Source organism: Lineus longissimus, chromosome 13, assembly GCF_910592395.1.
Source record: "Lineus longissimus chromosome 13, tnLinLong1.2, whole genome shotgun sequence".
Lineage (NCBI taxonomy): Eukaryota > Metazoa > Nemertea > Pilidiophora > Heteronemertea > Lineidae > Lineus > Lineus longissimus.
In genome coordinates, this window is record NC_088320.1 from 7,392,221 (window position 1) to 7,407,356 (window position 15,136).

A 15,136-nucleotide genomic window follows, 5' to 3' on the forward strand; every position below is an offset into this window, starting at 1 on the left:
CAGACCTAGACGATTTCCACCACAATGTATCCGGGCCAAAGAAACACTGCGCAAGATTACTTCGAGCTGGAGCTAAGAACAGATTATGCTAATGAACATACTTCCACATTGAGTTTTCCCAGAATGGTGCATGTCGCGTGAAGCTACTTAGCCTAATACCATTTGGCCCCGCGTAGTGGCGCTGAGGCGGCCGCTGTGATCAAGAGAGTGGTTGAGTCACTCTATGTTATGACGGACCTAACCAAAATTGCTTACATTTTCGCATTGCAAAAATGAAAGACCTAATACTGAAACCACATGTCTGTTGCCTGTGCATTAAGAGAGACTGGCATCATGCCTACTCTCTCTTAAAGCACAGTCAACATAGATTGGCATCATGCCCAGTCTCTCTTAAAGCACAGTCAACATAGATTGGCATCATGCCCAGTCTCTCTTAAAGCACAGTCAACAGACACCAGTATACCCCCTCACACTCAGAACCACAACGCCCACCGCTTCCGGATCCTGCCACCTTAATAGTTCTGGATACATGTTTTAAAGTATATGTCGAATAGGAGGAGGGTCCCCCCTCCCGACTCTTTAGCGATGACAACGTTTGAATAGTGTAGATGTGTGTGCCAAGATACATGTTTAACAGTATATGTAAGCGAAGAGGAGGAGGCTCCCCCCCCCCCCACACACACACACACTGCTTTGAAGGGGTACGCCGTTCGTAATTACTGGTGGTCCAGGAAAATAGAAATGCAGTTATTCACAATGCCGGAGAGCAGTAATTATGCCTCCGCATTGGCTGAAACTTAGTACATGTATTTATAGAGTTTGTATCCCTTTGACATTTTTACCCATTATCTATTTTCACAGTTTGACACTTTCAAATCCAATTAAAAATTTCAAATTTAACGAACGGCGTAGGTCTTTAAATTTTATAGCACTTTAGTATCGATCGCCATCAAGTACCTTTTTTTACTGCCAGTGATTTGTCAGAGATGTAACGTATTGCAGTGACAGGTTGTACAGAAGCCACTGTCAATTCCGAGACGAATTTCCTCTGCTCAACGTTGCAATAATCCTTTTAAAAAAATTACTTAAAATTCTTGCAAGTCGTGAGGAGTAACAGCTGCGAGCCAGGAATTTGGGTTGGAGACACTATAAATATCGAAAACAACATGTACACTTGATACATCCATTTTGCGTCAACCGAATTCTAACTGTGAGTATTATCTAACACTGACATATTGTTGAATTTGCAATTTTTTAGCAAAATGTTATTACAATCTTGAGCGTAAAGTCATTTTAAACACGAACATGCCGACACTTGCAGTATTTTCTATTTGTGTGTTTGTGTGTTCTTGTGACGTGTATACGCGACCTATCAGGACCCTTCACGGAAGAACGTAAGCTTTATTCAAGCGTATGCTGCGCGGTCATGACTAGAGATAGTGATGACTAGAGAATCAGGTCCATACTGTGCGGTATTCAGACGCGCGTTTTTTGCAACAAATTTGCTCTCTTCATGGATCAAAATTGCGAACGAACTACGTAATCGTTTAATGTGTACTTATGACGTAATTATGCTGTGCCTTGATTGTTTTGGGCGTAATTCTGGACATTCCCAAGGTGGGTCCGCGCCCGTGCTCGTGTCCTTTTGATCGAGACCCTGTCGGAGCGCATTTATTGCTGCATTCGTCACATCCTGGAATGGGTCAATTAAGTTTATAATGAAAGTTAAGTCCATTAAAATATTGGATCACGTAAGTGTCCATTATAATAGGTAAGAAAATCTGTCACCTAGTTCCTTTCGTCAACGATAAGTCGTTTGAAATAGAATCACATAATTGTTTTAGTTGATGAATGGTTATATCTTATGTTTATGCGTTACTGTATAGTTTGTGGAGTGTATCTGATGAATGTAAATGCGGTTTTAAAAGGGGAAATCCGTTGTTCTTCTAGCAAATCCATTTTTGGCTTGTCGGAGAATCCCAAAATTCCAGGACGGTTTGATGAACGAAAAATGTGTGTCAGATAGAATTTTATGCGAATTATATATTTTTCTGGTAACGAATTCAGCTAAACAATTGTAACGAATGATTGTATAGTTTCTGGGCTGTTTTTGAAAAATGTTAAGGCCATTTTAAGGGGGAAAACCGTCATTTCTGACCCATTCTATTTTTAGCCTTTATCGGTTTCCCCAGGCATGAGATTAGACAACAGATTCATTGCTAAATGGTATCAACAAGCCTACAGACCCCTCCTTCCACACCCACAACCAAAGCCACGCCCCTACGTGATCTCAGTCGCCGCCAGGCTTGTTAAGTAAACAGTCGACACATAATCTGGACACATTTTAATCCAAAATATTGTTCCTGTCTTTGATGGAGTAGACGCGTAAAATATTTAAAACCTGCGCTCGTCGAAACCATGCGACTCAACGCAACGCCTTTAAAGTTCTACCGTTGCTGCCATATTTTGAAACGAAAGATCGATGTTCGTCGGCTTCACTCCATTTAATGCCTTTTTGTAACGTTTGACAAAATGTGAAAACCTGATAGCTCGCTTGTAAGTGACTCGTTTTCGATATAATTTTTATGCTAGGTACTCCAAGCAATGAAACATCACTAATCATACGGGTGTTTGATTTGACGTACTTTTTAAGGTCAGAAAGATTAAATGGCTTAACATTTCTTTTTGGCTATATATTATAGCACGTTTTTTAACCAGCATCAGTTGTCTACGCAGTGAACATCATGGTCCCTGGCCTTTTCATTTTCAAATTGCCTTCGGTGTTGTTGAGGCTGTAGTCGACATATAACTTGATCAGGGTCGCAAGTTCGAATCCCGGTCGAGTTGTCCTAATTAAATGAAGCCAAGATGCGGATTCGACACTTGCATTCATGTTTCAAGAAGACTGGTCGTCTATTGCCAAAGTATGACAGTAGATGGCTCACCTTAAATCGCCAAGCCAGCCCCCCCCCCCCCCCCAGGAAAACTGGCAGATCTGACATTATGTGTTGCCTCATCATGGTGGGTAGGGGAATTTTCATCCTTGCCCAAGTTATCCCTTTCAACTTAAGTAATCAGGAGTGGTTGCTCCCCTTTTCATCAAATTTCATTTTTATTATGTTCGCCCAGCGTCAACACTGATAAAACTTCCCCAACTATTCTACAATGAAGGTGTTCGTACTCCTCATAGTTGCTGCACTGTTGCTCACTGCTACTCAAGCGGGACTGAGCAAGAGAAGATACCCAACAAAGTGAGTACATGTTCAATCTTCGTAGTACGTGGCACGGAATCTGGGGAATTTCGGGCTAGGTCAATGCTTTGATTTACTGACTGTTTTCCCCCTAGATAATCAATACTTACGCCAATGAAAGGACAACCTCCTTTTAGTAATGTTAATAAACGTTGTGGTGTTTGATTCTTCTAACGATGATGTAATGTCGTCTACTTTATTATATGGACACACATTATATGCGTAACGTAACTCACCAATGACCAAAAAACTTTGGCTTTTTTTGTGATATATTTATTTTCAAAGGCCAGCATCTGCGCGCTGGTTAGAGCACCCTGCACTATCCAGGAGAGGAATCTCGGTGAGGTGGACGGCCTGACTTACATGCACAACTTTGTTGAGGGCTATTACCCAGGGGTGTCTGCCGTTGTTCCTTAACCATGGGTTCTCTTGAGGTTACCTTCAATTACCCAATTGCGTCTTCTTTAGTTTTCGGCGACTTGGCTTGCGTCCCAAGGCCATCTTCCCATGAGAGGCGTTTTAATATTTTCTAAATACACTTGCACAAAGCCCTGCTAACATTGAATCACACTCACGATGATGTGGTGTTCAGAAAGCCAGTGCCAAACCAGACTGCGGGACAAAGAAATATCTATCTCAACCTATACGTGATGCTACCAGTTACACGTACGGACGGCCTCTGTTAGCTTGGCAGGTTTCCGCCTTTCTGTTGACACAGAAGAATCCACCTCATGTAGACTTTTCTAGTAAACATGGTATAGAATTGGTGTAAGGATTGGGAAGACGCACTGAATGATCAGCATAATTGTTTGACCAGCTCTGTATATCTCATTAATGTTGTCATCTGCATTGTTTCATGTTTTAATTACAGAGGCCTGGTTTAGGGACAGTGGGGGTGATTCACATGTGATGTAGTGGTCAAGATATCTCACCAAAGCATGCCAAGTTCGGCAGGGCTCAAGTTTTTTTTATGAGCGATAAAAATACCTGATGTTGGAGGACGCCTGTGTTCACGTTGGTTTGGTATGTCTGTTCTCTGTAGTATATTATCCTTTTTTATATTTCAGTTGCCCAGACAGCGGTTGTGGCAAGTTGGCCGTCGGGTCGCAGTGCTTCAATAGCCCGTCCTGCAGCACGGGAAAATGTGAAGATAGCATTTGCGTTGAGTAGAGTGAACTACCACGACGGGATGCATTCGTGACAATATTATTACACTCTTGATGTTAGCGCAAGCAATAAAAATATTCTGATCAGAATTTCGTGCATTTTTGTACATACTCTATATCTCCGGAACCATAACACTATTATTGGCATTGAAAATTCGTTCCAATACTCTAGACTCAACGATCTAACACCGGTTCATTAACTTGAGACATGACCGCCCCCAGCATAATACGCATTGAACAGATCCCATCTCGGTTGTGGCAAGATGATGGAGATTGGTTGGCATTCGATACAGTGGTCTTCATTACTCAGCACTCGATGATTTTCTCCGGCCTGAAAGCTAATCATCGAGTGCTGACCCGGCGACTCGGACCGCTCACTCAGTCGGTTTTTTTATCAGATCCATGGCTCCAGGAAGCACCTTACAAGTGCATCATTCCACATGGAAAGGATCGACGCATGGAGAGTTAACTCGGGTCAAATCGGAATCAACATCGGAAAAGCGTGATATTTCAGTCAAATTTTGAATTTTTCCTTTTTTTGCAATTTGGTGATGGAAACTACTCAAGGACGTAACTGGGCAGCCGACAGCTTGGTAATATTCCCCTTAACAATACCAATGGTCCTTTTATGAGATGAAAAAGTATCATCCTTGTATCTATCTGTTTCGTGATGGCACCAAATTTGGACGAATTTATGGAACCAATCTAGTTTGTTTGGGTTTTTTGCTTCAATCTACAATGTTTCACGCCCTTTAGAAAAAAAGGTTCAAAGAATTGGCTGTTAAAATTAATGATATTGATCAAAGTACCACTACATTTACATAACAAACATTCAATTGCTTATATTTAATGCGTTCATTTCATTCTTTGAAGTACTTTTGATTCCATTTTTCGTCCTGCACAGACTGTGAAGTTTTTGATGTGTTCAGTAAATGTGTAAAAAAACAATTTGTTATCGATTGAAATTGATGTAAACTGTATACAATCATGTTGAATTGACATCGTTGCTTCGATTATTATATCAAGTTGACCACGTGAATGCAGTTCTTGATAAACGTCTCCAACGAGTGTATGAACGCGTAACAATGGATGGTTCCCATGCGATGTCTAGAGTGTAACATTTCATTACATTGAATGACATTCTCCAGTCAGCGCCCCATTTGACGAGGTTGTCGACGTCCTCCTGCAATGCAAGCTGTTGGGCCACAGATCGTATAATCCTGTAGAGAATGTAGTCATCGGCAATAATATGGAATTGGTGATACTGATTTATGTAGGTCAGAAGTGAAGTAGGACAAGAAGTGGGCCAAGCCCTGTGCACTTGAGCACAACTGAGTCTAGAGTCCGAATCACAATTATCATCCCTAAATTCGCGTCATTGGCGCGATACCTAGGGCGTAGGTCGTGCGTATGTCACTTACACGAAACATAGAGAGATAAGCGCGAAGCACAACTTGCGCGTACGTTGCGCGTCGTCAAAAGTGCGATTTAGGTCAGTTTTAACGAAGTGATCCAGTTTTAAACGGGAGTTTGTTGTGAGGCATCAAAGGCTTTTTAGAAGTGTCGGGAAGCCATCTCGTCTTGATTGTTGTTTTTCCTTGTTTGAGTAAGACCTGGAACGAGATTAGCCTTGGGATAAGAACTGTGACAGGTGTCATTGTGATGTCTACATTCGTATCATCGGTTGGCGGTATGTTCGCATAAGTAGGAAGTTCTCAAACTATTCCCTTTTCGCATTTGCAACTGTTAGCAATAGTTAAAATGATTCCGACGTTTTCCTTCTTGTTAGATTTTGATTGTGGGTAATTGTAATTCTGACGATTTTTATATGATCATAAGTGCTCATAATTATTGTGGCAAATGTTCTCATTCGCGTTATTTATCACTGATTGATGCGGGTTTGTTTTTGCCAACTGATTGTATCACGAGTGAATCTCAATTAATTGCAAAAGTACGTCGTCATAGATTTACTTCACACAGGACGCAGTTGGCCTTGTTCATATAAGCTACTTATATTTAGTAGACGTGAGTGACTTTATGGATACTTCATGGTGATTGAACGCAGTGGGATACCAGATACAAACATGAAGGTATGTAACGCCCGTAACAAATAATCGAATGAATGTTAAAGGGGATAGTGGGGTGCGTTGAGGACTGCGGTAAACAGAAGCCGAGAACCTGATGTGAACCCGCTGCCACCATGTGAAAGCCGTTCACCCTGTTTTGAAACTACATCAAGGCACACTAGATACTGCTAGAGTTTTTGATTATTGAAAATAAAGGTTTTGTGCTTTTTATTTTGGAGTGCAGTAAGATTAGCTCAATGAATAAGATACTCAAGAATGAAAAGTGTAGTGTGTTGATGCTTTGGTTAGTCAGTTTTCAGACTTTGCCTAAAACTTGTAAAAAAACGTCCTTGCGTGAGATTGTTTTACTATTAATGGCCACTATTGTATAGTTCATTCGAAGTAAGATGTTCTGTCCGCATCGTTTTGGGGTCTGGAGTGGAGACTGCTGGTCGGGCTTCTTCCGTTTGGAGTCCAAGAACAACAAGAATCAAACTTCAAATTAGATATTTACCTTTTAGTAATATTTTTGCACATTGGCGTAGTTTATTGGATTAATTCATTTTCCGTTCTTTAAGGGTTTTTTTTCGAAAAAGCTGGTGAAATCTTCAGGTTACTAATTTTTCGTGTCCACCTACACATGTGGTAAGTATAAATAAGAAATAACCAGAAATAAAATATCACCCATCCAGGTGACCTCCAAAATTACCATTTGTCTTCGCTGGAGAAACTTTTATTTTTGCACTGACAATCCTTTACCCTAAAAATGCTGTTTGATTTTGATCGAGCCCCAGATTAAAAACCAAACTTTCTTGAATAAAATCCGGCCAGTAGTTCGTGCTCCAGAGCTCCAATGTTATTCTTTTCGCGAATTTTGCGACGTTGTCATTCTCGCCAAAATATTCTGTAACCAACACATCTTGCTTAAGGAATTGATACCTCACTAGAGGTATTGGTTGTCTCACCCAAACCGCAAGGGTGGAGCTAAAATATAGACCAAAATCGAGGCAGAACCGAGGTCTAATCAACGAAAAATGTGGTTTTAAATGCTTTTTGACAGCTTCCACATTTTGCACCAACCCAAGCGGTTACGCCTAATTCAAAACGAGGCTTCATTTGCTCATAGTGAATTTACACTCTAAAGTGTGGTTCGTTCTAAATCCAGATAGTTAAGAATTATCAGCCATAATTCTACGTCATTTTTGCCATGTTTCAACAGAGGCATCTATCATAATTATTCATGATCAACTCAAATTGCCCTCTTGAACGACTTTGGCCTAATTAATACCCGTACTTGTGTGCCATATAATCATAAAGGATAATTACTCGACACAGTTAGACGCGAGTATTACAACAACACACTAAAAGCCTATTTCAAAATAAACAACATACCCGGTATTATTTTTATTATAATGTCCTTAACTGGCAAAAATATACTCTCATGAATATGTCCATCGTTTGGCAGTCGCGAAGAATATGTACCGCGAAGATTTTCTGTATACTACAGTACGTAGGTGCTACAATTGTCCCAGAGCTACGCCCCTGTACTTTACCTTGCGTTTGCTGGGTTTTTTTCCAGGTGAATGGACATGTACGTTGCTGTCTCCATATCACACTCGTATGGCTTGTCGTGTCAGTATGCACCATTGAGTCACAAGGACTGCCAAAGACAACCCCTAGAAAGACAAGCTGCAACCCAGAGCGCAACCCTTGGACGCGAACACGGAGTTATGCGGTCTGCTCTGCGTCTTCCTTGGCCGATAGTATCTCTACCCTTAGAACACTTGATGACGAAATTGAGGAAGTCAAAATAACATGTACCTGCTTGGATTATGGTGTCTCAAAATGCGCTCCTGAAAACCTGACTGAACATTCCTTTCCGTATGTTTCAAATATGACAGGGCTTACAATAAGCAACTGTAATATTGTTGATATTGTTCCGGGGGCTTTTAGGTCTCTTCCCAACTTGCTGAAGCTCACGCTCGACCAAGCTAACATCGCGGTTCTTCCCAAACAAGCATTCCGTGGACTTGGAAATCTAAGGACACTGGGACTGGTCGCAAGCGGAATTGAATCTATCACGCCAGGCGCTTTCGCCGGACTTCCTAACCTCTCGGAGCTTTCGATCAAGTCAAACAACTTTTCGGTATTAATGAAAAAAACCTTTGAAGGACTGAGCAATTTGACATATCTTGGTCTTAGCAATAATCACATCGAAACAGTAAAGCGAGGTGCATTCCAAGGCTTAGATAATCTTACGCGCCTTTGGCTGCAGGGAACTAATATGAAGGTCTTAACGGAGAGATCGTTTGAAGGACTTGGAAATCTTGATGCACTAAACTTGGTTGAGTGTGGGATTGAATATATCACTCCAGGCACCTTCATCGGACTTGTTAAACTCCAAAAACTTTTGATTAATTCAAACAACATTACAGTGTTAGCGAAGGGAACATTTAAAGGACTTGGAAATCTAAAGGAACTTTTTCCGTACAATAATCGCATCGCATCACTAAAACGAGGTGCATTCATAGGTCTAGATAAGCTCAGGAACCTTTCGATGCCAGGGAATAATGTGAAGGTCCTAACGGTAGGTTCGTTTGAAGGACTTAAAAGTCTCACCAAACTCACCTTAGATAACAATACGATTGAATCGATCACCCCAGGTGCCTTTATCGGACTTGCTAACCTTCAACTGCTTACAATCAATGATAACAACATGACAGTGTTGACGAATGGAACATTTGACGGACTAGGTAATCTGAAACATCTTCATCTTTTCAATACTTCCATAACAACACTAAGGCAAGGTGCATTCTTAGGCCTAGGTAATGTCACATCCATTTCACTGATAAAGAATAAGCTGAAGGTTTTACCGAAATGGTCATTTGTAGGTGTCGACAACCTCAAGCTTCTTGACCTCAGCATAAACAACATCCGAGCGATGGAGAATGGGACATTTCATGGTCTTGGGAATGTATTAGATTTAGTTCTCCGTAGCAACGAAATCAATGGTCTAACGAAGGGTACATTTGAGGGTCTTTATAACTTAGAAAGTCTTTACCTCAACTGGAACAAGATCTCAGAACTGAGGCCGGGTGTATTCATAGGCGGCCTAAGGAAGCTGAAGAACCTTCGGATGAGTTATAATGCGCTGAACGTCTTAGTGGAAGGTTCGTTTGACGGGTTAGACAACCTTAGATTTCTTGATGTCAGCAAGTGTAACATCAAGATGATAGAGAAGAGTTCATTCCGTGGACTTGGGAAGCTGTCAAAGTTATACATGGGTGCAAACAAAATCACGACACTTACGGAGGGTACATTTAAGGGGATACCTAATTTAGAAAATCTTGTGCTCGAGCAGAACAACATTACAGCAATAAGGCAAGGTGTATTCATGGGCCTTGCTAATCTCATAAGCCTTACGATGGAATCCAATTCCATAAATGTCCTACCGGAAGGTTTGTTTGATGGTCTCCATAATCTAAGATGGCTTAAACTCAGCGAAAACGACATCCAGGTAATAGAGAAAGGGTCATTCCGCGATCTTGGGATGGTGGCAGAGTTATATTTGAACGGTAACCAAATCACAAGTCTCGCGGAGGGTTCGTTTGTTGGCCTTAGCAGCCTCATAAGTCTTGACCTCCGCAAGAGCAACGTCCGTACAATCGAGAAGGGGACATTCCTAGGTCTTGGAAAGCTATTGCAATTATATATGAAGGGAAATAAAATCACAGTTCTCGTAGAGAATTCGTTTGTTGGCCTAGATAACCTTGAAAGTCTTGACCTCAGCAAAAACAACGTCCAAGCAATTGAGGTGGGGACATTCCGAGGTCTTGGAAAGCTAAAACGTTTATATCTGTGGTGGAATAAAATCAAAGTTCTCGCAGAGGGTATGTTTCTTGGCATTGGCAACCTTCGAAGCCGTTCCCTGGAAGAGAACAATATCCGGGTCATAGAGAAAGGGGCATTCCGAGGTCTTCGAAAGCTGCCATATTTAGATTTGTCCAAAAACAAGATAACATCACTGACAAAGGATACAATTGAGGGGGGTTTTCACAATGATTCACTCAGCTTCCGCTTAAAAAACATTACCCTTTTCAAGACTTCCATAACATCACTAAGGCAAGGTGCATTCTCAGGCCTAGGTAATGTCATATCCATTTCACTGACAAAGAATAAGCTGAAGGTCTTACCGAAATGGTCTTTTGTAGGTCTCCACAAACTCAAGCTTCTTGACCTCCGCATAAACAACATCCGAGCGATGGAGAATGGGACATTTCATGGTCTTGGGAATGTATTAGATTTAGTTCTCAATAGCAACAAAATCAATGGTCTAACGAAGGGTACATTTGAGGGTCTTTATAACTTAGAAAGGCTTTACCTCAACTCGAACAAGATCTCAGAACTGAGGCCGGGTGTATTCATAGGCGGCCTAAGGAAGCTACAGGGCCTTCTGATGAAGAATAATGCGCTGAACGTCTTAGTGGAAGGTTCGTTTGACGGGTTAGACAACCTTAGACATCTTGATGTCAGGAAGTGCAACATCAAGATGATAGAGAAGGGTTCATTCCGTGGACTTGGGAAGCTGTCAAAGTTATACATGGGTGAAAACAAAATCACGACACTTACGGAGGGTACATTTAAGGGGATACCTAATTTAGAAAATCTTTTGCTCCAGCAGAACAACATTACAGCAATGAGGCAAGGTGTATTCATAGGCCTAGCTAATCTCATAAGCCTTACGATGGAATCCAATTCCATAAATATCCTACGGGAAGGTTTGTTTGATGGTCTCCATAATCTAAGATGGCTTAAACTCAGCGAAAACGACATCCAGATAATAGAGAAAGGGTCATTCCGCGATCTTGGGATGGTGGCAAAGTTATATTTGAACGGTAACCAAATCACAAGTCTCGCGGAGGGTTCGTTTGTTGGTCTTAGCACTCTCAAAATTCTTGACCTCCGCGAGAGCAACGTCCGTACAATCGAAAAGGGGACATTCCTAGGTCTTCGAAAGCTAAAATATTTATATCTGAAGGGAAATCAAATCACAGTTCTCGCAGAGGATATGTTTGTTGGCATTGGCAACCTTCAACACCTTGACCTGACAGAGAGCAACATCCGGGTCATAGAGAAAGGGGCATTCCGAGGTCTTAGAAAGCTGCCACGCTTAGATTTGACCAGAAACAAGATAACATCACTGACAAAGGATACATTTAAGGGGCTGTTTAACTTAAATTCACTCATTCTCCGCTTGAATAACATTACAGAACTAAGGCAAGGTACATTCAGGGGACTCGCGGCCCTCAAATTTCTTTACCTCGACAATAACAGGATCACGGCTGTTGCGGAAGATGCGTTTTGGGGATTGACTGAAGTGAACGATATTGACATCTCTTCGAATAAAATTGCCACTCTGGCAAGTGAAACGTTCACAAGACTAGATAATCTTGAAAACGTCATATTGTTAGAGAATCCTTTCCACTGCAACTGTGCTTTACAAGGAATAACTTCATGGTTTCGCGCAAACAGAGATCTGATGGTACACGCCAGTCGCTTGAAGTGTGCCGCACCGTCTGAGATGCTGGGAAAGAAAGTACTGAAGTTTCATCCGTCTGTGTTTGGATGCAGTCCACGGACAGTGTCACCACAGTCGGTACCAAGGGCAACAGAGCAGCAGCCTGCAAAAGAATCGCCCTCGCTGCAAATTTACAAAACAAGGAGTTCACCATTTACGCCAAGTAGCTCGATTATTCCACCTGACAGCATCACGCAATATGTCTACTATGCAGCCATTGCTGTTTCTTCAGTTGTCATATTTTCCGTCTTCGTCGCTTTGGCGATCCTAATTCGGGGATGCAAGGGAAAACAGTTAACATCGGGTGCTGGTGCCAGAACATCTGAATCCGTTTGGAAAATCTGATAAGGAAAATTGCTCCTCCAGGGCTCCTGTGCGAAAACTACTCGGCCGATATCTTCCAAGCTTGAAGTTTCTTGTATCTTATTTCGGGACCCAAGATCGAGAATTTTTACATGTTAGAAACCATGGTTACGAACTAATTTTTTGTATGTTTTCATTTAGTACTTTCACGTAGTGCATTGATTTTGACATTTTCTCCTCTGTACTGCTTATTTCTGGATGATGTATGATGAAAGCTTAAGATCTTTATTCATGTACATGTATACAATCATGTATCTCCGAATTGGAAAAAATCAGCCCCGTTTTCACGCAGCAGCCCATTTACCCCAAGGACACTACACTGCCGCAGTTTTCTTGTTTCGGCCCGACCTTATAATAGTACTATACTGTTACAATAACTTTAGATCATGCATTCTGTGTTCTGTAATGTACACACATCATGCACATGGTAATCCATTTCATTTTATCATTTTACGACATGTTGTACTTGCTTCATCGAGAAATAGCATTCCGCGAATATGACGTCACTGCAGCTGCTGCCCTCTATTTCCCCATCGCTGAATTACAGGCAATGTCGGACAAAATGCGATTTCGTAATGGATTCAGTCTTTCTAACTTGGGCAGTTAGATTCAATCTGGCACATGTCCGAGTGTTGGAAATACTACATAATTGTTCTGAATATTTCTCTCTCTGACTCTATGGTATCATTCATGCTAAAAACAATGCAGGGTCAAAGATAATTTACTTTGGAATAAGCTCAAATGCGTAGAAACAAGTGTCGATGTCCGCCTGTCACGTGACTAAAACGTCATCAATATCTTATGTAAATGATCTTGTGAGCTATAAATAGTAACTTCGCGGCATGCTATTGCTTGAACAGGATGAAAATCTATCAAAACCATCATTATCACCGTGTTTGTACAATGTATTTACTGCATATGTATTTGTCTTATTTCTCTTGTTAGCTGCTGACCATATTTTTAGTTTATTATCTTCTGTATCTCAAGTTAAGGGCCAATAATACTCTGCTTCGGCCCTTTTCTTGGTCAATAAAGATGCTAAACCTTATTCAATAATGTTATCTGGTGTATGTTTAATTTGTCGCTGGCTAAGATGAATCGGGATGAATTATGACAAAGGCCTACCTCTTGCCTGCTCCGACATACCCCATACAAACATGCAGACGGCCGCTTGTTGCTACTATTGGCTTGCAACTCCTGTTCTAATTTTCAAATCGTTGCTGACGCATCCGTGGTATTCCCTGCGTTATAGATGCTGACCATCGCACCAAATATCCTGGTCTTGGGTCGGCCAAACGAACTCCAAGCATCCCAAAGTCACGTTCTTGATATGTTCTACTTACAAAATGACGGGCATCAAGCCGTAAGCGCTCACGGGACAATATAGCGCGATAGAGGCACCAGATGCTGTCACTCTTTAGTGATGACAATGTTTAAAGAGTTTGGTTGTGTATGCCTAAACGCAATGACCCAACGCGCCGCGTAGCGGCAAAATAGCGAAGCTGGCGAAATATTAATAATGGGTCACCGTGATATCATTATGGACTTATAGCGCGATTATGGGGTTGTAACTATTTTGCTGTATAATTGTCACGAGGAAAGAAAAGCACGCGACCTAACGCCAACCTATTTATGTAAAGTTATAATCAGTAGGTATATAGTTCATGAAATGTTAATAAATAATCATTCCTTATCGTCTTTTGAGAGCATTTTTAATTGTAAAAAGTATATGCCTACGTCACAGAGTCTCTGCAAAGTAGTCTCTTGCAGCCAGGCCTTCTTCACTTATTAGTCTGGCGCAAGCCAGGCGTTCATTGTACCAGACCTAGACGATTTCCACCACAATGTATCCGGGCCAAAGAAACACTGCGCAAGATTACTTCGAGCTGGAGCTAAGAACAGATTATGCTAATGAACATACTTCCACATTGAGTTTTCCCAGAATGGTGCATGTCGCGTGAAGCTACTTAGCCTAATACCATTTGGCCCCGCGTAGTGGCGCTGAGGCGGCCGCTGTGATCAAGAGAGTGGTTGAGTCACTCTATGTTATGACGGACCTAACCAAAATTGCTTACATTTTCGCATTGCAAAAATGAAAGACCTAATACTGAAACCACATGTCTGTTGCCTGTGCATTAAGAGAGACTGGCATCATGCCTACTCTCTCTTAAAGCACAGTCAACATAGATTGGCATCATGCCCAGTCTCTCTTAAAGCACAGTCAACATAGATTGGCATCATGCCCAGTCTCTCTTAAAGCACAGTCAACAGACACCAGTATACCCCCTCACACTCAGAACCACAACGCCCACCGCTTCCGGATCCTGCCACCTTAATAGTTCTGGATACATGTTTTAAAGTATATGTCGAATAGGAGGAGGGTCCCCCCTCCCGACTCTTTAGCGATGACAACGTTTGAATAGTGTAGATGTGTGTGCCAAGATACATGTTTAACAGTATATGTAAGCGAAGAGGAGGAGGCTCCCCCCCCCCCCCCACACACACACACTGCTTTGAAGGGGTACGCCGTTCGTAATTACTGGTGGTCCAGGAAAATAGAAATGCAGTTATTCACAATGCCGGAGAGCAGTAATTATGCCTCCGCATTGGCTGAAACTTAGTACATGTATTTATAGAGTTTGTATCCCTTTGACATTTTTACCCATTATCTATTTTCACAGTTTGACACTTTCAAATCCAATTAAAAATTTC

The 15,136-nt window shown here is 41.6% G+C and overlaps 1 protein-coding gene and 1 long non-coding RNA gene across 2 annotated transcripts; both read left to right on the forward strand.

Moving 5' to 3' along the window:
- The first annotated feature begins 1,102 nt into the window (after positions 1 to 1,102).
- LOC135498046 (uncharacterized) lies at positions 1,103 to 4,507 on the forward strand. Its single transcript, XR_010448995.1, has 3 exons — positions 1,103 to 1,210; positions 3,130 to 3,251; positions 4,319 to 4,507. It is a non-coding gene; the product is annotated as an uncharacterized LOC135498046 (long non-coding RNA).
- Positions 4,508 to 6,267: 1,760 nt separating this feature from the next.
- Positions 6,268 to 14,068, forward strand: LOC135497822 (slit homolog 3 protein-like). Its single transcript, XM_064787762.1, has 2 exons — positions 6,268 to 6,507; positions 8,063 to 14,068. Exons 1-2 carry the CDS (start codon positions 6,466 to 6,468, stop codon positions 12,404 to 12,406), a joined length of 4,386 nt encoding a protein of 1,461 aa, XP_064643832.1. The 5' UTR covers positions 6,268 to 6,465; the 3' UTR covers positions 12,407 to 14,068.
- The last annotated feature ends 1,068 nt before the right edge of the window (positions 14,069 to 15,136 follow it).

Coding starts and splice junctions, on each gene's coding strand:
- LOC135497822 (XM_064787762.1), top strand. CDS start 6,466: ATGGTGATTGAACGCAGTGGGATACCAGATACAAACATGAAG. Junction 6,508..8,062: donor TACCAGATACAAACATGAAG/GTATGTAACGCC, acceptor GTTTTTTTCCAG/GTGAATGGACATGTACGTTG.